Genomic DNA, 24,040 nt, shown 5'->3' on the forward strand with positions numbered 1-24,040 from the left:
GGGGTCCCGACCCCAAGGTTGAAAAACCCTGATTTAGTGGCTCCTGAATAGATTCATTTCTATAGTTTGTATAATTTCCAGTTATCTCACACATGGGGTGGGACCAAGACGGACTCTTTATTTGTTAATTTTCCACACATCTACATCACTCACATCAATTATATCACATTATCTGGATTACATATTTCCACCTACGTCCACGTTAACGCCCACTACTTACCACGCTACTGCCATCTTCGATCACACCCGTGTCTCTTCTCATCTATTATTACCACACCCTGCTTTATGGCAAACTCCCTTCATCTCCAACTTGTCCAGAATTATTTCATCAGAACTATTGATATAATGTAAAACTCTTTGTACGGTAACTTCAAGCATCGCAAAGGTGCCTTTAAATGAAATGTATTAAATGAAATATTATTTTACTTTACATCAGAGCGAGTCAACTTTACTTCTAGAAGTCTGCAATCCTACATGTTTTTTAATATTTAATCCGTAACATTTTCAAAAGCCAGCTCTATATAATATATCTCTTTAAAAGCCAATAGGGTGGCTGCGATTGGGGCCTTCAGGTTCCATCTCTAATTTACTGATAACATGATACTTTAATTATGAGATTATTTAATTAGTCATGGGGCACTAGCTTTCATTTATTTTTCCACATTACATTGTTTATTAAATCTTAATATTTCAACTAGAAAAGTATGATTATTTATTTAAATTTTCTATATTAGAAGAATGTGATTCTAGTAGGGATGTAACGATTAATCGTAAGGCAGTTAAAAATCGATTCATAGGTATCACGGTTGATATCGATTTTCTGACAATTGAATCGCAGTACTTTTTAACATCCGGAAGTGTTGGCGGCGGGCGGAGTCTGCTAATACTTTCTTTCTGGCTGCCTTCTACTCTTAAATATGTTAATAAATGATTAATTACCCCTTTAGCACCGAAAGAATATCTGTAATATTACTTGAATATCTGTAAAAGTCACGGTTTTCTATTAGCTCTGTCTGCTAGCATAGCTTCTCTTCTTCACTGCAAGATATCCGCATGCCAACCGACCACTGTGTTACCAGCGCCCTCTGCTGGTCCAAACAAATATGACGTAAATCAGTGTAATCACGTTTTTTTTTTTTTTTTTAAAGTCCAATTGTTAAGGCACAAAATACATTTTCAGTTGCACTTTTAAAAGAAAAAGAACTATTATGCAGTTTTGCATAGTTTATTATAGAACCAGAATTTAAATTAATAGGCTTCATTTTCATTTGTATTATTCCTTTATTTATTTCATTCAAGATTTATTTTTAGTTAAATTGCATTGTTTTGAATAGTTTATCAAGGAATTCTTTTGACAATGAAAAATAAAAGGAAAATAATACAGTATTTTCTAGTTTTTTTTCCCAAAAAAAAAAAATTGTCTACAGTCCCATTTTGTAAATGAAAAAATCGTGAGAGAATCGTATCGTGAACCCAGTATCGTGAATCGAATCGTATCGGGAGTTGAGTGAATCGTTACATCCCTAGATTCTACTGTCAAACTTGCCGCCATGATGAATTCATGTTGGGTGTGGGATACATATGTATGTGTATATACGTATATATGCATATGTGTGTATCCATAAAATGAAGAGTCCGTCCTTAAGACTGCTCTACTGTAAAGTGCCTTGAGATACCATTGGTTATGATTTGGCGCTATACAAATAAAGATTGAGATTGATTGATTGAAACTACCTAAATAGCGTGTGATTGGTGGTTGACAGAAGTTTCTATTTGCTACCAGTATACATCCTTACAAGCAGCTTTGTTGGAGCATTGAGAACTTGTTGTGAAAACCAATAATACACTGGAGTCCCAGTTGGTTAATTTAACTTATACATACATATATTTTACACACAAAGACAGTGAAACCATTTGTACAAATTCTCTGTTTATACATAAATGTAAAAAAAGATAGAGCAATAATACTGTGTAGACATTGGTCGTCAACATTAGGCACAACTGAAAAGAGAGGAATAAAAGATACAAAAAATATGTATATCTGTATAAATATAGTTCAGGAGTAAAAGACTCGTATCATACATTAGGAAGCATCAGAGAAACTTTAGAGTAAAAAATACATAATAAACAAAGGCAGATCTGTGGCCCTAAAGTCAAAGATTGTCAATCATCAGTCTCTGACATTAAACAAAACACACACACACACACACGCGCAGGACACACCTCACATACACTTTGTGGCACACACATGCTTGTTATAAAGCTTTTTTTTTAATTGAGCAGGTCATCCCAGTTGGTGTAGGAGCATTAAACCAGTCGGGGGATTTTAGGAAAATGTCATAAAGTCTTGAAAATGGGAGTATCATTTTGTTTATCTGCTAATGCATAGCAGGTAAACCAGGATGTTTTGTGCTACTGAGACAAAATCAGTCAGTTTGAGATTTGAAATTTAAAATAGGGACCAAATTTTTCCAGTCATCAGATAAAATACCAAGCAGCATAGTGAAAATCCTCTTCTCATTGACATACACAAAACGCATGCAACCACTGCAGGTTTTCAAAGTCACGGGCAGAAGCAAACATTTAACTTTCCGAGGTGAATCTGATAAATGAAGCATGTTGCACAGCAGAAGTGAGATGTAGACCTCCACTGATGAAGTTTTCATTATTTAAGATAGATCTGCTCGTGTTAAAGGCACAATTCTCCAAAAAAAATACATAAACATTGTCAAGCACAAGAAAAACAAACTTTTGTCATCACACTGTGATTTGTTCTGTCCTTACAGTCCAAAATACTGCTCCAACAGTTGAGCACTCAGTCCAAAGAAAAAGGAGCGTTTACTGATTGTCAAAACGCTACAAAGGAGCAACAGTACTCAGGTCTGTGGTGTATGTGGATGAATAAAAGAAAATGAATCAAAATTAACGATTCATTGATGCTTTTAATGTGAATTAAAATCTACTTCTGGTTTTTAATCACATTTCCTGAAGCCCTGTCCCTCTTTTCTTCTCCTTCTCCTAACTTTAACCCCTCTGGTTGCATCCAGGACCAGCCTGGCTGCAGGAGGTGAAGGGTCAACCAACATGCACTTATCTTCACCATCATCATCATCATCATCAGTCATCCCCATCAAACACCACAACATTCACTTAAAAAAGGGTCGTTTCTTTCAAACACACCAAAGCCAACACTCAAAACTTGTTATAACAAATATATTCATGTAAATAGTATTACACATCATAAAATGCAGCAAAATGTAACTAGAAAAAGAAAATGTATATATAAAACCATATTTGTACATTGGAAACTAATATGATACTGGAAAACTACATGTTATTTTTGTATTGCACATAGTCAAGCTGTCACCTGTTTATAGATGTTTGACCAGTTAAGTGACACATATTTTTTAACGACTCTGTCAAAAAGCTGTACATTTGTGCACCTTCGTGTGTGTGTTTGCGTGTAAGCTTTGATTGTTCATGCAGGCCTTTATCATATCTGAGAAATTTTTCAGACACACTTCTGAAATTTAAAGGATGAGTGTCACTCACTTCACTGCTTCTACAGTGAAGAGCCAAAATATTAGGCCCCCTGAGAGCTGAGCTGATTAACACTGATTACTGCTTTATTGTACTAGTTAGCAAAATGAAACGTGAACATTTAGCCCTTAAAGTGAACGTGCCTTTGATGATCCTGCAAAGTCTTCATTGTCTTCACTTTCATAATTAGACCTCCAGATATGATGACTGCATACTGTATCTATATTACATTATTGTAAATTGCATCGTTGCAAATACAATGTATTGTAGTGGGTCTAAAACAATCAGTCAGTGGGTTTATTTTTGTCTGTAAAATGTTCTTTTTTAGGTTAAAAATAATCTGAGGAATTCTATTCATGTTTACATTTGCAGAGCCACTGTGGCCTGAAATCTAAACTGAACACATGTTGATAATAAACGTATCTCTAAATAAGGTGGAAAATTCACAATTTTGAGATTTCTGCTCATTCACCTAAAGCAAGGGATAATAAATATTTAAATAAACATTTCGCATTCTTGCAAAGGAACATTTTTTTTTTATACATCTCATGGGAACAAATTTAACTGTAAGAGGCTCCTAGAACACAACCATTACATAGCACTGTGGGAACAATGCAAGATGGCCGATACGGTGAGATGCTTCTAACAATGTCTAACTTTAAATCTTTGGGTGTTAATATAAATACAGATATTTGAGTTATTTCATCACTTAACTTCTATCTAAAGAGCCTGTGATGGCAACATTGTTCCAGCCGTCCTTGGTACAAAGCAGGAAGTGTTCAAGATTAGTTTAAGGCAAGGCTTTCAAATTGTGTGGTGGGACCCAAAAGTAAGTCATGGACTCTTTTGAGACATTCTGCCCGCTTCTGGCAATAGGTGGCAGTAATGTAGGGATTAAACTTTACAAATTACACATTTTTTGCAGTTTTATGAGAAGTAAATTGCACTTTTGTCTTGATATCCTTTTGTTTGTTAAATAAAAACTGGATAGTTTAAAAATAATCTAGTATATTAAATAAAGCCTGAAATTGGCAGGATGTGTTAGAACCAACTCCACAAGGTCGAATCAGGAAACTCACACTTCTCTGGATTATTTTATTACACAAAAAATGACTAAAAAAATGTTTTGACCGGTTGAGCTGCATTTGCTATTCTGTAAATTATAACATGTTTCCCATTGAGCTTTTTAACATACTAAAATGACTAAACTAGCCACAAATATGATCACAAGCTGTAATGAAAAGCTGTGTTTGTGTATCTTGTATCTTATTTGCAGCATCTGTTAAAGCACTGCAATCATTTGATGAACTGGTTTAACTCTTCACGTTATACAAAAGAAGGCAGCTTGTCATTGCTTCTGTGTTTGAAGGTTAGTGTTCATTCTTTTCATTTACTTTGAAAACAAAACGGATGGAGTGAGAACTCACCAATGGCAGACACAAACACACATCCATACATCCCCATGAAAGGAACCAGTTTGTTAAGCTCGAGTCTTGGTCCCGGATCATCAGGAAGTTCTAACTCTTTGTTTTTCATGAGGTGGCGATTTCATGATATTTCACTCCTGCAGCAGTTTAACCACACACACACTTTTTGAACACATAGTTGAGAGGGTCGTGGGAGTTCTTTCAGCTCTACACATACACTGGTTCACATCCCTCTCCCTGCTCACCATCCTCCTCTTCATCTTGTTCATCATCCTCTTCTTGCTCGTCCTCCTCCTCCGGACCAATGCTGGAGCTGCCACTGATGCTCTGCGTTCCCTCACCAATTTCCATGGGTTTGGGGTAGCGAAAGGGACAGCCATTGTCATCAAAGAAGCGACGGAAGGTGAACTCGTAGAAGGCGTGTTCAGGGTGCTTCCCGTGCGGCGAGCAGAGCGCATCCAGGGCTCGGCTGCTGTCGCCGCTGTCGCTCCATGCTCCTGGGCCGCCCTCCTCCTCCACCGGGTCAAAGTTAGACGTGTCCATCGGGTGGGCGATCTTTGGCCTGTAGGGGGCGACCTGTTGTCGCAGACTACTGGAAAAATCCACTTGAGTAAAGAAGGGGTGGGTCTTGATCTCACCGGCACCGTTGGCGCCGAGGCGATCTTCAGCAGAGCAGCACAGATGTCCGATGATGTCAATGGCCTCTGGGCTAAGTTTGACCTGAGCAGGGACCTGCAGGGTGCTCTCCCAGTTGATCACCTACAAGTAGAGAGACAAGATTACAGTCAGAGTCACAAAAACAACTAAGCAGCCTGGGCTTTAGATTCACAGCAGGTAATAGAAAGTAAAGCCAACCCAAAGAGCAGGTTGACAGTCAACAATCACCTTTAAAGCTTCCGCATATAACAGAAGAAAAAAGAACTAAATTAGAACAAAATAACCTCGTTTTTTTCTCTCTCTCTCTCTCCTGGCTTTGTTTGTCTCTCCTATTATTTTCAACACTTTCTTCAGCAGGGTCACTGGGAACTGAGTGTGATTTGGTCAGAATGTAATGTAGGTGTGGTTTGTGTTGTTATTGTTCTGACCCTGGGTCAATCAGCATGCTTTTAGTGTGCAAACAGGAGGAGGAGGAGAGTGATTAGACGCAAACGGTCATAAAAAAAAAACAACCTTGTTTTAAAAATAAATCAAAGGGGTCCACTAGTCCAGTGGTTCTCAACTTGTCTCACCCTGGGACCCATATTTTGCCATGGTCATTAAATCGTGACCCACTTTTTTTTTTTAATAATTCAACCAACCAAATTTAGTTTTTCAAAAATAGCTGTTGAAAACATACATATACGTATAACCATAAATACATCTATATTTGCATCATACATTTCACAGCATGCCTATGAAAAGAAAAGTTTATTTTACACTAAAAGACAAAGTCCAACACAAGAGACATATTTTTGACCTGCTGTCCGCGACCCACCCAGCAGGGGTCCACAACCCACTTTTGGGTCCCGACCCACCAGTTGAAAATCACTGCACAAGTCCTATCTTCTGTATTCTTTAATTTCATTTTCATGAGCCCTCATTTAGTCAGGAGAATCACATTGAGATTAATAATCTCTTTTACGACTGTATCCTGACAGTTATAAAGACATATGCATATTATTTAGAACATACATATAATATTCACATGTACATTTTTTACTAGATAAGATAAGACATTGTTTATTCATCCCACAAAGGGGACGAACTGAGTGACAACATTGAAGGGTGCCTGTACTCGTCATGTAGTCGTCTTTATTTAGGTTTTTGTCGTGCTTTTCTTCACATTTTTTTTATTTATCACTACGGAAAACACAAGGATGTGCGTTGGAGCTACTTTTAACATGTATGAAGCTGATATTGTGAGCCGCCTGCACTATGTACATATGAGACACGATGGTGAGAAGACAGTAGACTTACCGGGGACTGAGGCTGGAAGGAAATTTGAGTAATTTAGAGGAGGAAAATCTGACAGAGAAATGCCCTTGGCAGAGACACAGGCACAACTAAATTCTTTATTTACTAGACCTGTGTCGTTACCATCCAAAGAAATTCAATTTCTGCAAATATAGGGTTTTGTTCTTTGAAAGGCAACTGTATCTCAAAAACAATCATCTCAAAACTCTTAGTCCACCCTCCCAAATAACCTCTATAATCATTGCAGCATTTTCACTTAGTAAACTGAGCTTTTTCTCCATTCCTTTTTTACGTCACTATGGTTTTGGACAAAATTCAAACATGATCCCAAAAAATGTTGTTGATAATGGGTCAACATTATCACGTCACTACCAGTTTCTGAGGTAAGCGTAAGGATGCCCGCCAGGGTTTTCCTGCTCTTGACTGCTCTACAAGGACTTCACACATTGTATGCTACTGGGCACTTGAATTTCCCCTTCTGGGGATTAATAAAGTATCTATCTACCTAAATGACAATTTATTACAGGTTGGTACCCTTTAAAAGCTTAGCAAAAAACAAAAATCTTCGACCTTGTGAAGCATTTAAAAAGTTTCACCTCTGCATCTCTTCACACTCACCTTAATCTGTGTCTCAGTGGGTGTTGGGGCAAGGAAGGGTGGCTGTCCGACCAACATCTCAAACAGGATCACACCAACACTCCACCAATCACAAAGCTGAGTGTAACCTGGACAGGAGACACAGAGTGATTTAAAAGACACTCAGAGAGACAAAGAGCCATACACACATACATGAGCCAGTTTTTTTAAAAATAGTTTTCAATTATACTGTACTTAACATCTTTTTCATTTTAAATTGAAATTTAATAGTCTGACGTGTCTATGGATTTTTCAGCTGGCAGCACCAACTAACGAGTAAAAATGTAAATTTCCTGTCCATGTGAAAAGGAGATTTGTATGAATTTATTGGTAATAAGAAAAGACAAAAAGATTTTAAATGTAAAATATTATAGCCATATTATACTTGAAAATAATAACTGGCATGAAGTATCCAAAACCAGCACGTTTGGTTTGTTAAATTCTGATTGCGTTACAGCAATCTCAGGTGGAAATATAAAACAGACAATATTTCTAAATGCTAAAGTAGAGCTAAACATTTTTTACTGACAGTAAAAAACTACTATAAAAAGCTGTAAATGAATGGATACTGTATGTGGACATTGAGCAGTGGAGGAGGAGCAGGTACTGTAGAAACTCACTGCAATACAGTGACCTTCTTCAGCCAATAGCATGCCTCATAGGACCAGAGACCTGCCTAAATGCATGACATTTCAAAGTCATTCCGGCATGCGACTTATTGGCTTTAGCAAATTAACTATAGATTTTTTAAGGAAAATCATATATCTCGTGGAAAGCAACCATTATACCAGCAGGACATATAATCCAGCAAACATGGTACAGGTCTACTCAGTTTGATATTCAGGCATTGTATCTATTTAGCACATCTATTTTTGTGTCCATTTAATTAATCTCTATTTCTGTTTTACATAATTCCTATCTTATCATATCCTCTCTGGTTTCTCACCTTTGCGCAGTAGCACTTCGGGAGCAATGTAGTTGGGCGTTCCCACCAGAGAGTGGGCCAGGCAGCGCTGGTGCTGCCGATTGGCACGTTGCTCCAACGTCATGAGCCGATCACCGCAGCGACAGTTGGACACGTCGTCCCAGAAGTCACTGGGCTCCATGCTGTCTTGTCTGACGTGGCTTCCTGGAAACAGAAGATGAAGCTTTTAAAATGTCCTCTTAAAATTAGGGGTGTCCCGATCTGATATCGATATCAGATATCTGTCCAATGTTAGCCTGAAAATTAATATCGGATTCAAATTTCCGGATTTTCCAATTTTTTTAATTTTTTTTTTTTTTTTTATTCATTTTTTGTTTATTTATTGAATTATATAATACTGTAGATATTATGTTGAAGGTTAAAAATGATGTAACAAATTGGTTAATAATAAATGGGTCAGTTCTTCTCATACCTTCTGTTGCTGACTACTGTTCTCTGTTTGAGTAACATCACTTGAAAAAGCCTTTTCTAACATTCCACACTACAAAAATAAGTAATTATTATTATCGGATCAACATCGGTATTGGCCGATACGCAAGGCTGCAATATCGGAAATAAAAAAGTTGTATAGCGACATATCAACAGGAATATCATCAAACTAAATTCTAAGAGTATTGATGTTTCGATTATAATACAATTAGTTGACAAACCAAAGTGTCTCACCTTTCTGGTAATACTTGGAGTTGTGTGTCCAGCGGAAGCCCGTACACAGACCGAAGTCCGTCAGCTTGATGTGTCCATCCAGGTCAATAAGGATGTTATCAGGCTTAATGTCACGATGAATAAAGCCCATTTTGTGCACGCTCTCGATGGCGAGTGTCAGCTCAGCCACGTAGAAGCGAGCCAGAGGTTCAGGGAAGACGCCCATTCGGATAAGCAGGCTCATCATGTCTCCTCCTGGTATGTAGTCCATGACGAAGTACAGGCTGTCCCGATCCTGGAAGGAGTAGTAAAGACGAACCACCCACTCGTTGTCAGCCTCAGCCAGGATGTCACGCTCTGCTTTCACGTGGGCCACCTGCACAAAAGAAATTACTTTCAACAAGAGGTGTACAATACATTTTGTTAATCGACCGTTAAGATAATTTCAATCAATGAGTTGATTCAGTTAAAAGTTTTGAATTTTCTAATGTTTATTTATCCATCTGTGAACAAACTGTAGTCCAAGTAATAATATTTTGACAAGAAGTAGTTTATTTATTTTTTATTTATTTTAGTTTATTCAGTTACTAACTACTATATCTGTGTTTTGTTATGTAGTTTATTGATGTACTTCCTGCTAAAGCAATAATTTGTAAGCATTGAAAAAGACTAAACAAAACAAAGTATAAACCGCATTTTGTGTGTTTAAAGATTTTAATAGATTCACTTTGTTGTTTGTTAGGTAAAAACATTTCAAGAATTTTTTTGAAAGTAAAAATTTTTGGAAGAAATTATTATTTTAAGACTTATCAACTATAGATCTAAAAATACTGTTTATCAGATCAATTGGGTGAATAAATCCTAAATGAGTCCTAAACTGATAACCTTTCTTCCTATAGAAATAAACAGAGCAGTAGAAGAAGAACCCACTGTAGGAAATCACCTGGTTGCGATTGAGTACATCCTTTTTCCGCAGTGTCTTCATGGCATAAAGTGCGCCCGTGTCGACTTTACGTGTAAGACACACTTCTCCAAAAGCACCAATGCCAAGTGTCTTGATTTTAACAAACATGGACTTATCCATTTTGGCGCGCCGCAGCCTGTTGTAGTTGGACTCCTTTTGGTTCAGCATCTTCCTCATCTGCTCCTGCTCTGGCTCTGACAGGCCGGCCTAGAAGCAAAAGAGGGAATATGGAAAAAGAGGGTGAATAATGACTGAAAGAGTCTTGCAGGATATATAATATATATAAGGACAATCATTTTCTGTGTCCTGACTGCAGCTTAAATCTTAAATTGTCTTAAACTGGGCAAAGTAATTTAAACTTTTTATCTGTGAACAGGTTTCTTAATCACTTTAGAGGTCAAAGTGCAGAGGCTAAAGTCATAACTCGTGAGCTCGTACACACTTGAGTGTGAGCACACCAACGCCTCATTTGGAGACAAAGATCTTGTTGTCTGAAATAAATTCCTGAGGCAGAATTCTTGGAATGACAACCTCTCGTACATCCCAGCTTCATCATTACAATCTTTGGCAGACTCCCTGGAGCAACAATCTGTGGTTTATCAGGATTTAGCTTCTTAAACACCAGTTTCACACACTCTGGTTTAATTTAACAATGTCTAATGTGGAGGTTCCTATCAGTGCTTTTCAACAAGGGTTAAATGGAATCCTTTGACAATCAATTTATAATTAGAAAGGTAACTCTAACCCTTTCCTATTTGTTTTAGGCATTAACAATGCAACATTGAAATATTTCCAGAATCTTTTGATTATATTTAACCAGATCATTAATACAGTATATAAAAATCAAGAATGGACATTTCAGACGAGGACAGTGGCGAACAAAAGACAATTATGTTCTGGATCACTTGTGGCAATAGTGAGTGAGTGTGAGTGTGAGTGAGTGTGTGTGTGTGTGTGTGTGTCCGTCGTTTGCTGCCAGAAGTACCTGCAGCACCCGTCATGGCATTGGCGTAACCACATTATTGATCTGTCTCTGTGGAATTTGACTCACTTGGCTAACGGTTGATTTCGGATAATGTTGGTCGGATGCTTGTGACATTCGCTTTTGACAAACTTATTTTTTTTTTTTTTACCAGGCTTTTTATAGCAAAGGGTTTTATTAGAGAACCAGCAAACCTGTTTTGATCCCATACTCCACTTTGTGGATTAATCAAGTATTGTCTGAGGTATTAGACTTGTGGTTGTGCCACGTTCACATTCTAACATGGACATTCAGTTTTGTTCTGAGTGACAGTGGATCTCTTCTCCTTCCCCTGGCTCTGTAAATGAAGTTTATAAATCCAGGAGCGTGACGCTGGACTTCAGCCAATCAGAGATTTTTCTACCAACAGGGCAATCCCATGAGCTGTTTTAAGCATTACTATTGGCTGCTCGTCAAAAGTCAAATAGGGACAGTCCTATGGCATTATATTCCAGCTGAAGTCTCTAATGCGGCTTTTGGCACAGCAGTTACACGGCAAAGCAAGAGGAAAAAGGAAGATCCAGGTGAAGAAGTAACAGAATAAAGGCACAACGTGTTCAGGAGGAATGTTATCCGCAGAGTGGCGGTGTGTGCAGCGAACTGCGAGCGAGCCACTTTCAGTAAGCGCAGTCCGCCCGAAGTCAGAGAGTGTGTGAGAACAGATGGAATAAATAGCTTATTAAAAACTATTCAAGGTGGTAAGAACAGACCCAATTCCTCTGCAGTGTGGATGCAGTGTCTGCTCTGATCAGTTAGGCTGGGCTGCTTGTGTTTGAGCAGCAGCTGTGACTCTCTGAGTCTCTTACTGTCCTCACAGCAGTGAGTGATACATGCTTTCATGTCTCTATAACATCAGAAAACTCATAGCACAAGATAAAGTTTTTACAGTTGTTATTAGTCTCTATGGAGAAAACAGTCGCAAAGAGTTCCACAGTGTGCATGTGCACGCAAGTTTTGTTCAGGAGGGGAGGGGGAAGCGCCTCACGATTCTACATTACCCAGCTTTAAGTTGTGGTTATTATTCTGCCGACACATATAAACTGCATTAAACAGCCATGACAAGATACTTACGACATAATAAGGTGGTACACACGACAAAACCGCTGGTTTATATCATAATATACTCTCATTAGACACATGCATTGGGTAAACTATGATAGTATTTTCCGACTGTATTCCTTTTGTTATGAGGGATTATATAATACGACAATCTGATATAAATATACTTTTTATTTACTAGACCTGCTTGTTATCAAGAAATTCAATTTCTGCTGATGGGAGGTTTTGTCTTTAAAGGGAAAGTGTATCTCAAAAACAAACATCTTAAAACTCCCAGTTCACCCTCCCCAATATCAACATTGAGGCATTTTCACTTAGTAAACTTTCTTATAGAGCTTTTTTGTCCTTATCATTTTTCACGTTATTATGGTTTTGGATAAAATCCCAAACTATCAGCAGTTTCTGAAGTCACGTCAATTCAATGATGATTTCTTCGATAATGTTGTTCTTTCTGTAGTGCATAATTATTTTTGTACAAAGACACCCTACATTTTAGAATAACAAACTGGGTTTATTTACTTGCATATCTGCGCATAACAACAGCTGCTTTGAAAACCTCTTGTTCTGCTGAAACACTGCGCTTCTTCTTTGACCAAAAACAGTGACTCAAACTAAACATTTTCTTAGATGTAAATTATTTGATCACAATAATAATAATAATAATAATAATAATGAAACACTGGCCTAATGAAGACATTGGTGGATAGCAGGTCTTAAATTCCTACCTTTGACATCTCCTGCTCCAGCTGAAGTCTGCGGTTGAGTTTCTGCTGGTGGGTCTTCATCACGTTCTCGATGTGTTGCTCCATGTAGAATTTGAAGGCAAAGGGCGAGTAGGTTTTGATGCGTGACTCTCTCTTTTCCTCGTCTCGCCCATTCTTTCTTACAGGGACGGGAGATGTCTGGATCTGCTTCTTGTCCTTCACTGGTTTGTCTCCTTTGCCCAGCTTTGTCTTCTCTTTTACCTGTTGACCATCCTCAGCCTTTCCTCCTCCTCCTCCACTGCCGTTGTGTGTGCTTCTAGAAGGAGGGTTGTTGAGCTCCAGAGCAACGCATATGGTCCCAGCTGCATCGAGGGTCCCGGGATCTCCAGGAGTCCCAGACATGAGTAGATTTTTCGGATATGGTGGCGGTGGACAGCGTTGTTCCTGAGCAGAGTCAAGTAAATAGGCCTCTTCTGGCATGTAGGCCAATGGTTCACTGGCATCCTGGGCTTGAGCGGTCATCCAGCCAGGGTGACACGGTCCCACCGCCGTCTTTGGCTCTGGCCTCATAACACGAATGCTCTTCACAGGTTGCTGGATGGGAGGTGAAGTCACGGCTGTGATAGTGTTTGGGGGGCCCATCGAGGGTTCCTGTTTTCCAGCTGCTGAAGAAACAGCCATTTGAGGGCGGACACCAGTTGGACCTGCTGAGCGGCTGTTAAAAGAATTGGTTCTGCTTGGAACACGGACCTCACCCCTAAAAGGGCCCTGGGCTTGGGCTTGCCTTGCCGGTGGGGCCCCTTCTGGCCCCGGGGGTCCAGCCCAGAGATGCTCATACAGATCCATGTTAAGACTGGCTCTGGAAGGTGTCAACATGCCTTGGGGCAACTCTGAGAAATCAGAGCCCATGGCTGCCACCCCGCCCGGAGAGCGGGACATCACGTGGACCTGGTGTGAGGTTGGGCTGGCCTGTCTGGGGTGAGAATGGGGGGTCAAATACAGGTTACCAGGGTAACCACCACCAGCTCCGCCCGGTCCGTTTTGACCCATTCCAACTTTTCCTTGCATGTTTACATAATTGTCAGGAGGAGCCATCGGTGGCTGCATCTTGTTCTGGAAGGAGGGGGTCCTTTTGACCCCGTAAGCTGCAGGCTCCATCATGTGTGGTCTGGTGTGACCATAGTCATAGTGTGGCCCAGGGACTGGGCCCCCTGGTGGCTGCTGCTGGAGCTGCAAAGGCTGTCCAGGCACATTGTAGCTCATCATTGGCCCATGTTGCTCCATACCGCCAGGGTAGCCTTTCTGCTGAGCACCTGGAGGATACATGCTGTTTCCTGGGTTGGTCTGGGTGGCCATTACTGACGGATAGGCACCCATACTGGGGGGTCGACCCATTGGGTTTCCCATGGCCGGGCCTTGTGCTGCACCAGAAGGGGGCATCATGTAGTTCATGACAGGCGGTGCCGACATGTAAGGTCGGGGCATCTCGCTCTCAGGGCCATATCCTGATGCACCCTCGTACATCGGCGCCCCCATCTGGTGATACGGCGGCAATACACCAGCCTCGCCAGAAGCATCAAGGGAGGGTCGATGGTCTATTGTGTTTGGGATACCTGTTTTTCCTACAACACAAAAAAAAAAACAACACAGGGAAGGTCAAGTACAGATTAAATTTTTTGGATCTCCAAAACACTTTCTGTGCAGCCTCATCATAAATGAACACCAAAGCGCTTTTATAACAGGAGAAAGTTTACAAAAAGGGCTTTTTTTCTTCCAGGATTATTTTACTACAGCTTTAGATACTGAAAAGACTTCCATCAAAAAAATAACTCAATTACTATTTATTAAAATCCTCTCCTGAATGAATACACTGAACTATAGTCAAACTTGTACCTGGTGATGTTTGCTTGATGACGCGGACAATGAGTTCATTGCGAGGGTCGAGGTAACTCATTTTGCTGATGTACTCCAAGGCTGCTTCGATGTTCCTGCTGCCAGTTTGCTTCAGTGCTCGCACGGCCATCTCCTGTAAAACATCCATAAAAACAAAAAAGCTTGGGATGTGTTTCAATAGAAAAGCATATAACAGCTAATGGAGGCTTTGTTGGAATATTCTATGGACAGGGGTATTACATGTTTTGATATCCCAATGTGTGCTAATTTTCTTTATGTATTTGTTGTAAATTGATGCAACGGTCAACTTAGCTTCTATGAGGATTATTACCAAATATCTAATTCATATAAGTTTTTTTTAGACATACAACAATATGTCCAATCATTGGTTTACTTTGCTCTGTAAATCCTTCCAACATGTGGGAAACATGGAGCTAATCTCACACCTTCAGACAACTGTAGGATCCCTGTGAACGCCAACAGTATGTAGGTCACCTATGTAAAACATGCAGGTTAACCACTCCAATATTTTATATTCATTAGTTGCTGCTCTGTAATTTATGATTGAGACAGTACACTAAAAAAAACAAACGCAAAGGAGAAAACATGCTGAGAATTCCTCTTTGGTCAAGGTCCAGTTATCAAACAATGCACAACATTCTTCCACAGGTGCTTCAAATCAAAGCTGGAAGTTTTGAGATAAAACATTAGTGGTAGTCTCAACAACTAACCCATATATTGAACTCTTTTGTTGTTAAATTAAGAAATACAAGTATGAATGAAACATCTTACATATCATATAAGTAAGAAAAAAAAAACTGTTCAACCGCAGTCCCTGAGGGCCATTATAGAGCTGAACATTGGGAGATTTCTTTAAACAGAGGAGCCTCTTTTTCGTCAGGAAGATGAAAATTCAATCACATATAGCTTGAAAGTACCACTGTATAGCTCTGAAAGCAAGGAGATGTCAAAGCTATAGTGTGTGCGTGGCCTCCCAGAATGTGTATAACTGAGTGCAAATGAATTCACCCACCCCATTGCAAAATGCATACATAACTTTGTCCCCAAGCCTGACTGATCACTCACACACACAGTTTGTTTCCTGTGTGTGCGTGTGTATTTGAGTGTGTTGCATTCCAGTGTAGGCAGCAGAGTGACGGCTGCCAGACCCACAGTTTAAGTATGTTTTCCCTTTTCTGGGAATCTTGTGTTCCACGTATTCCTTCAGATTCCTTTGAGACTATGAAGCAACTCCATACCAGCAACCAGTCCCACCAGTTGTTGTTAGCAGAACTGTCTAAGCAGGGTCAAAGGGTAAAGGTACATGGGAATATTTTCAGGTCTTTTTAAAATTTGTGAATAATTTTTAGGGGATTATTCACAGAAGAACTTTCAGGGTTTATTACTACAAAGTGTTTTCTCAAGTGATGTATAAAGGAAAACATTTCTCATTCACAAGTAAGTAGGACCCAATGTAAAGCTCTGGAAGGCTTGATGTGGGTTAAAGTCGTCTGTTAATGTTCACTGTTGACCGGGATCAACAGGTTTGGAAAAAAGAGATGAGTTCCAAGGAGGATTAAAAATGACCTCACGTTAATGGTTGTTTCTAGCCTGAATATCCAGATGAAATCTATCTGTATTACAGATAGATCTCAGTCGCTGGTACAGGGGCTGAGTCTGGAATTGTTCCAGGCTGGGTTGCTTCTATTGTACTGTACACTATTTCTTTGTGTGTGTGTGTGTGTGTGTGTGAGACACCCTGGAAATTCAGGCTGTCATGGCGACAGATGTTCTCCTGCCCACATTCTGTTGCCTGGGAAGCAAGAATTTGAGCTATTTGTGAGCGATAGAAAGGTTTTCTCCCTCTCAGTTTTGCAACCTTATCATAATGGTCTTGGGCCACAAGCCGCTAAGTTCTCCCAAACTCACAATGACCAGCCTACAATATTTGCAACAACATAAATCGCGAGCTACATAATTTTGTTTGTATAGTTGTAAGTTTGACCAAAATCTGACACATTCCTGTGCAGGAATCTCCTAATCAAAGTCAGATGGTGGATGTCCCTCAGCATGTTGTCCATGTGTTATTCCCACATTAGGAGCTGTGTAAACTTTTACTCACTCAGGCAACAAGAAGTAAAATAATCTACACTGAGAGACATACACAATCCAGTAGGGGTGGGAACCTCTGGGTACCTCACGATACGATACACGATACAAAGCTCACTATAACGATTATCTCACGATATGACGATACTGCGATTATCGATATGTTGGTCAGAAATCAATCTACGATAATCTATGACATAAGAAAAAAAAAAAGATTAAGTGAAATTTTTTTTTTTTTTTATTATATCTCTGAAAGACAATACATTGAAAAAGTGTCCTATGAACAGTGACACTATTTTAGCGCAACATTTCTGTAAATAAGTGTTAACACACCAATGTAAACGAATAAGTATCTCCAATAGTGCTTTCTGTAAACAAAAAATAGGGTCTTTCTTACCAGTGTCACCAGTATAGTGCAATATTCCAGTAAACAATATATTGGTTCCTTCAACAAACAGTGACAAAATTTCTGTGAAGACATACCTGCACATTTTAGTGAAAAAGCAGAAAAGGTTTTGAAAAAAATATATAAAAAAATCGATACCTAGCGGGAGCATATCGATAATCGATAGTGCTAAAAAATGTTGCGATATATCGCTGTATCGAGATATCGTCACGCTCCTACGATCCAGTGCTTAAAGGAGGCTATGTTTCAATTGCAAATGGGTAATTTGTGTGATGAGGAAAGCCTTGCGTTTTACACACACAGCTTTAAAGTTACATGAATGTGTGTTTACTCACAAACTGGAGACTTCATTATACTTGCATTGGATTATTTTACTCTGGCAAGTTTCGTACAGGAGACTTTGAGGGAACGCTAAAAAGAAGGTAAAAAAACACAAATTTTTTGACTTCCTGCTTTTTCCCTGTCATCTTGATGACTGACATACCACCCGCACCCTTGTTTCCCCTCCAAAACATTTCCTCCTTTAAAAGAAGAAAAAAAAAAGTTATGTAACAAGTCCCATAGTTCTGTCATTTGCATCTAGAGAGGTCTGGAATGAAAGAAGAAGTAGAAAAAAGTCGGGTTGAAAAGGGTTTAAAGAAACCACCTTGACTGAAAAGTGATGGAGTAATTCAAAAGCTACATTTGCTGAGTGTCAATAGCAAATCAAATATTAGTGATAAATGGCAATGAAGAAAGTCATGTGATTTACATTTACAGTACAAAGATTTCTAACTTGGTAATCATGTGCCATTTAGAAAATAAAATAGTTTCCTTCAAGCTGATCAGTTAAAATGACTGTGCAAAGATTAGAGTCAGACTGCCTAGAGACAAAGTAAGACTGAGCGAGAGATGTTCTGATTATACAGACAGAGAGGCGACTCTGCTGCTGGAGGAACTGCTCCACCCTGCCTCCATTCAATGTTCCCTTCCTGTTTGTATTGACCAGGCCAGCAGCAGTCTGACAATGCAGGTCAACTTTAACAAGGTGTCGAGCCATGGACGAGCTGCCACCATAACCTATTAGTTTGTGTAAGTCAAAAACACGGGAACAACAATAAATTGTCACCAAAAAAAAGATGATTTTTCATTTATACTCAGCTGAATAATTAATTACTGACACAAAAATTAGCATTAGCACACACACACGCACACACACACACACACACACCACTCAGTCACATTAAGGAAGGTTGCGGTCATTATACAGGGTGGATTAAAGAATGAATAAAAGATTGTTTTATCCCGTTCTTCTCCTTGTTATTATCACTATATAAAAAGTTAATAAATAGCAGGAATTAGTGCTGGTCTCGAACGGTCTTGATGGAAAATCCCGAGTCCCGGCAGCCCGAGTCCGAGACAAGACCGAGTCAAAATGCTTCAGAGTCCGAGACGAGACCGAGACCTTTAAAATTTGGTCTCGAGACCAAGACCGGTCTCGACTACCACAACACTACTTGTAAGTACTGTAAAAAATTACAGCGGGTCCAGGGAAGGGGGCCCAGAACTGAGCCGTCAATAAGTTATGGAATATTGTTTTTAAAAATTCAAAAATATTACTACATGTGAAAAAAATAGTAACATTTGAGTTACTTGAATGCTTTTCATTTGTTTTCTTTATAATTGTCAACTGATTTCAACCATTGAACTAAAATATTCAGCTATCTGTTGTCTTTCAACTGTTTTCTTTAACTTTTCTCTGTCTTCAACTGTTTTTTAGCGTGGAATAAATGGATAGATCTTCTGAATTCCCTCGTGCAACGTACTGTTACGTGGGGCAGAAGCTGCATCCTCACTTGCATTTTCTTCAAGTAATGTAAATATTCAACTTTTATTTGAAGTTCAGTGCCCTTAAAATGTTGGGTCAGCAGAAGTCTGGATCACAGAAAAGCAAAGAGGAGAAGGGTGGAATAAAATTGTGGTTTGATAGACTTTGACAAATATTTTTATAAAAAGGTGGTGACGTTGAAGGTGGGTGTATTAGACCTAAATTCAACATCGAACAAGGTAAGAAACTGCACCAACTTTTACCAGCCTTGTAACTTGACCAAGCTCTAACGTTACATCAGTACATCAGTACATCAGCTGGCATAAAAGCCTGATGAGATGTTCTCTCCAGCATAAACAGTCAAAGAGGATGAGACAGAGACAAGGAAGATCCAGCTGAAGTCAGTGACAGAGACAGTGATGTGGGAGGAGCCTGCTGTCCCGCTATGGAGGGAGAGAGAGAGTCAGGCTGCCAGTGAGAAAGACGAGAGTCAGAGACAGCATCTTAGTGAAACGGGAGGGGCCCGATGCTCCGTAACGGAGGGAAAGGGTCAGACTGCCGGTGAAAGAGACGAGAGCCAGCAAGAGCTTCACAGTGATGAGGGAGGGGCCTGATGATCCGCTGGAGGGTCTGAGCAGGCTGGATCAGAGATTTGATTTTAGAAATCCTGCATTTTGGCCCAATAAATAACCAATGCAGAAAGAGTGGACATTATATGTACTGTATTTTGGCAAAACAAACTCCATACTCTGAAAGGGCAAAGGAAAAGCCAGCAGGTACCAAGGAAAGGGAATTCCCAAATTATTTAAGATTTTCCACATCATTTAATGGGCAGGGAAAGTCAATAGGGACTTGATAATATATAGCAGCTCAAAAGAAGGCCTTTCTATACCATGCATGTTATTCTCCTGTGAAGTGGAGAGAAAGTCATCTCGTGCACTTAATTCTCCAGATGGGATGAAAATATCCAACAAAAAATACAGGAGAAGAGCAGGAGAGGAACAAGAGATGAGAGAGATCCACGTTATCTCATCCTGGGCCCCAGGAGAGTGGCCAGCTGGCCTACCATCACATGTTGGGGGTACATGGAAATGAACTTGCCGACAAATATGCTAAGAAAGATCTAAAGTCAGGAAGTGTACCAATTACAAAAAATCTGGTAAAACAAAAGCAATCAAATAGTTAAATTAAAAGACTTTGGCAAAAAAAATTGAATAACAATAAAAGGAAGAGGTATATTTTCTATATGCTATTTTCTAGTTAGAAAAATGAGATGTGGGGATAAAATTTGAAGAAAGAAGACTCAAGTGATAGGCTGATATTAGGGCAAACAGGTCTAAATAAAACATTTATAATGAGAAAACATGGAAATGGTATATGTGAGGCTTGTGGAAAAGAAAATGTAAAGCATGTTTTCAGTGAAGGCAGAAATATAATAAAGAGAGAGTTAGAAGTAGAACATGACAGAAAACAAAGAAACATTAATTATTAGAGAAATGTTAAACAAACCAGCAGAGGATAAAATCATGATTTATATTCCAGTTTCTAAGAAACACAGGACTGTTGAAATAATATATAATTTATATATAATGTTATTTTATTATTTTATTATTATTTACATGTTAGTATCAAATCCTATGCAGTAATTTTTCCAGACCAAAGGGTGGCGGTTATGTACTGATAAGTTTGCTACCGCAGTTAAAGGAAGGAAGAACAAAAATAAATGGATGTATAGATGGTAACAAGTTGGAAGCAAACCCTTTCACACAATGGTTTAAGCAGTTATTCACTGATAGAATATACAAAATAAACTATTTGTAATAACCTGAAGTGTTGGATGGATGATGCATAAATTAGTTGTTATTATTATTATTATTATTATTATTATTATCTTGTTATTGTTATCTTGTTATATTATTTTATTTAGTTTTGCACATATTAGTCTAACTACTGTTTATATTTATGTTTATATTTTTTTCTAGTTGATTGTTACTATTTAATATTTACATTATTAGAGAGAGCACAGTTCACCAAGTTAAATTCCTCGTGTATATAACATACATTACATGGCCAATAAAGTTGATTCTGATTCTGATTGATGGAATGATAGAAGGATAAATTATCCAGTGATGGAAGTAGGGATGAGAATATTGGAAAGTGAAAGCAAACTGAAAACACTTTGTATTACGAAGCACTGCTTGCAAATTGTTTATTTTCTTTACACTGTCCTAATGGTATTTTGACAATATTGCATTAAACCATTATCATATTACATATACAAAAAAACTGTAACAGAATGCTAAGATAAGCTTAATACTAATAAAGTAAACCTAACCATATTTACAGCTTGTGTATTCAGTGGAAAACTTGTTACTTAATCTACATCAGAAGACTTGTTTTTAGGTAATGATCGAGATAATGACTTAAATACAATAAACAGTCTTTTTGACTTTTAAGAGTTTCCATCATCATCGTCCTGTAGCTCTTTTTCTTTGATGTGCTTTGCAGTGATTGAAAGGAGAATTCTTCACATACTGTGCCTCGGTCAAGCTTGTCACAGACACCTGTAGCCACAGACGTCTAAATCTAAACTGGGTTGATTGTGTTTTCAGATTAAACTCTGTTTTCAAGAGATCATCTGGCCAATGTGAGGTCTGATGACCAAAGCCATTGAAAACAAATATCCTAAAATGACAAATTATTCATCATAGCTGATCAGATGACATAAGTGGGACAAGGACACAGATAGAAATTCTTTCATTTCCAGTTAACCACTATCAGGGTTGAAGTACTTTTAACTGTCATGGAAAAGCTAGCATTTCTAATCTGAACACTGACCATCAACCACACAGGTTAATCCTCTTATTATTTTTGTTATGCAATACCTAAAACTAAATTTGTGCATCTTTTTTTAGTTTATCACATGTTAAATTGGTGCATCACAAAGCAGCCTCAGAGGATTCTACCTTTTATTACATGGCAAGTAACCTGGTCCTGAGCTCTGCCATTTTACTATGTTTTTAAACCTCCCATGGGACTTTAGTAACACACTGATTTGTTATGACCTACAGCTTATTTGAATTATATATATATATATATATATATATATATATATATATATATATATATATATATATATATATATATATATATATATATTAATAATAACATACTTAATTAATTACTGTACCGCAATTTGTATTAAAATTTTCCCCAAGGGTTAGGAGATATGAGGAAATAACCTGGCCGAGAGCGTCCTGCTTTAATACAGAGGGATGTTTGCAGTGAAACAGAACTATTAACTTCCATAATATGCAGTTTTAAATATCAATTGTTTAAAGCGCCCTGAGCTGAGCCTCATTAAAATATGTGTGGGAAAAGTTTCTGGTCCATCCGCGTTCCGCATATGACAGCTTGTTTCACTCTGTAGTGGATCAAACTTTGACTTTATGTTGAACATAGTATGAAAATAGTTGAATCACTGTGACCAAGGTGGACAGAAGCCTGTCAGAGATTTAATTATTCGCGCAGCAGCAGCTGAGTGATCACAGCTGCTGTTTCAAATGTAACTAAGTCCGTATTTCTAGTGCAATATAATGTTTCACCTTATCAGGGCGCTGCACTTATTCCAGGGTTAGAAGCATGTAAGAGGAAAAGGACTTACGCACACCGGAGAGTGCGTGTAAAGCCAGATTTGAATGATAACACCCACATTTCAGGGCTGCTCCACCCATAGTGCATAACTAGGATGAAGGTGCACAGCGACTGACTTAAATACAGGGGGAGAATAGCACACAGCCAAAAATAGCGCAGCTGCATGGCTTTTTGGACTTATGCGCATGGGAGAATAGAGCCCTATATAAATATCGAGTAATGGTCAATGAACATAATCAGATATAGCTGTAATTAACACCTCACACTTTAAAATTTGATGCAACCTTGAAATGGATTTTTCTTAAAGAGTAACTAAACCCACTTTTGTCAGCTGAAAACATATGTATTTGGGTATTAAGTAGTGCTGTTTATTCATCCTAGTCTCACTCTTCACATTTCAGTAAAAATATTTTCATTTTGCATATTTAGTTGTGAAATGTCAGAGTTACTGGCCTATAAGCTATTACAGTTGAATTTTGCTATTGGCTGAAACTGATTCTTTGAATTGCCTTGCGTCATCCACTTTCAACTGCTTCTATAAAGAGCAGTTCCCTTTCAGTCAATTCACTCGGTACAACACATAGTATGGGATATCACGCCCCCGCGTGGCCTACTGAAGAAAAACCTCTAATCACGCCTTTTAAGGCACATGATCTGTGATGATGTAAGCGAGGCTCCGCCTGCCTCATAAATACGCTGTCCTCACAGTCATCCTTCAGTTCTTACACTCTTCACCTCGCTAAGAACACCTCTACCGAGTGGAGCAAACAAGCTGCTGCTAGTTAGCTCTGTCTCTGCCTTGGCTACTGCCTACCCCTAGAATTAGTTTAACTGCCCCTGTTGGTGTTAGCAGCTACTGCTGCTGCCCGCGGAGCGCTAATTCTATTAACGAGTTTCAGTGTTTCATAATGAGCACGGAGGCTAAAGTAAAGAAGAAGTCTTCTGTTCGCCCCTGTCCTCAGGGGTGCGGCTTCTCCTTACACAATATGGACCAGCACGAAGCATGTCCCATCTGCCTGGGAATAGTCCACGCCATGAGAGCGTTGACACAGCCCGAGTCCTGTGCGTTTTGTCGAGGACGATGGCGTACTAGACATCGGTCTGGACGTTCATGGTTTGTCGGAGGATGAGCTGGATGCATTGTCACCTGGAGAATGTGCCGCCGCTGCTGCGCCGGTTAACCAGGATGACACGTCTTTCTACTCTCTGTGCCGCCGTGCAGCTGAGAGACTGGAAGTGG

The 24,040-nt window shown here is 39.0% G+C and overlaps 1 protein-coding gene across 1 annotated transcript in view; it reads right to left on the bottom strand.

The window, feature by feature from the left end:
• Positions 1–1,913: 1,913 nt before the first annotated feature.
• Positions 1,914–24,040, bottom strand: part of lats2 (large tumor suppressor kinase 2) — a 49,624-nt gene continuing 27,497 nt past the window's right edge. Inside the window, exons 3-9 of the mRNA XM_028435844.1 lie at positions 14,825–14,957; positions 12,953–14,553; positions 10,127–10,354; positions 9,205–9,559; positions 8,503–8,685; positions 7,539–7,645; positions 1,914–5,726 (exon numbers count right to left, since the gene is read on the bottom strand). Coding sequence (XP_028291645.1) covers positions 5,175–5,726; positions 7,539–7,645; positions 8,503–8,685; positions 9,205–9,559; positions 10,127–10,354; positions 12,953–14,553; positions 14,825–14,957 — 3,159 coding nt within the window. The 3' untranslated portion in view covers positions 1,914–5,174. The remainder of the gene's footprint in view (positions 5,727–7,538; positions 7,646–8,502; positions 8,686–9,204; positions 9,560–10,126; positions 10,355–12,952; positions 14,554–14,824; positions 14,958–24,040) is intronic.

Source organism: Gouania willdenowi, chromosome 21 (assembly GCF_900634775.1).
Source record: "Gouania willdenowi chromosome 21, fGouWil2.1, whole genome shotgun sequence".
NCBI lineage: Eukaryota > Metazoa > Chordata > Actinopteri > Blenniiformes > Gobiesocidae > Gouania > Gouania willdenowi.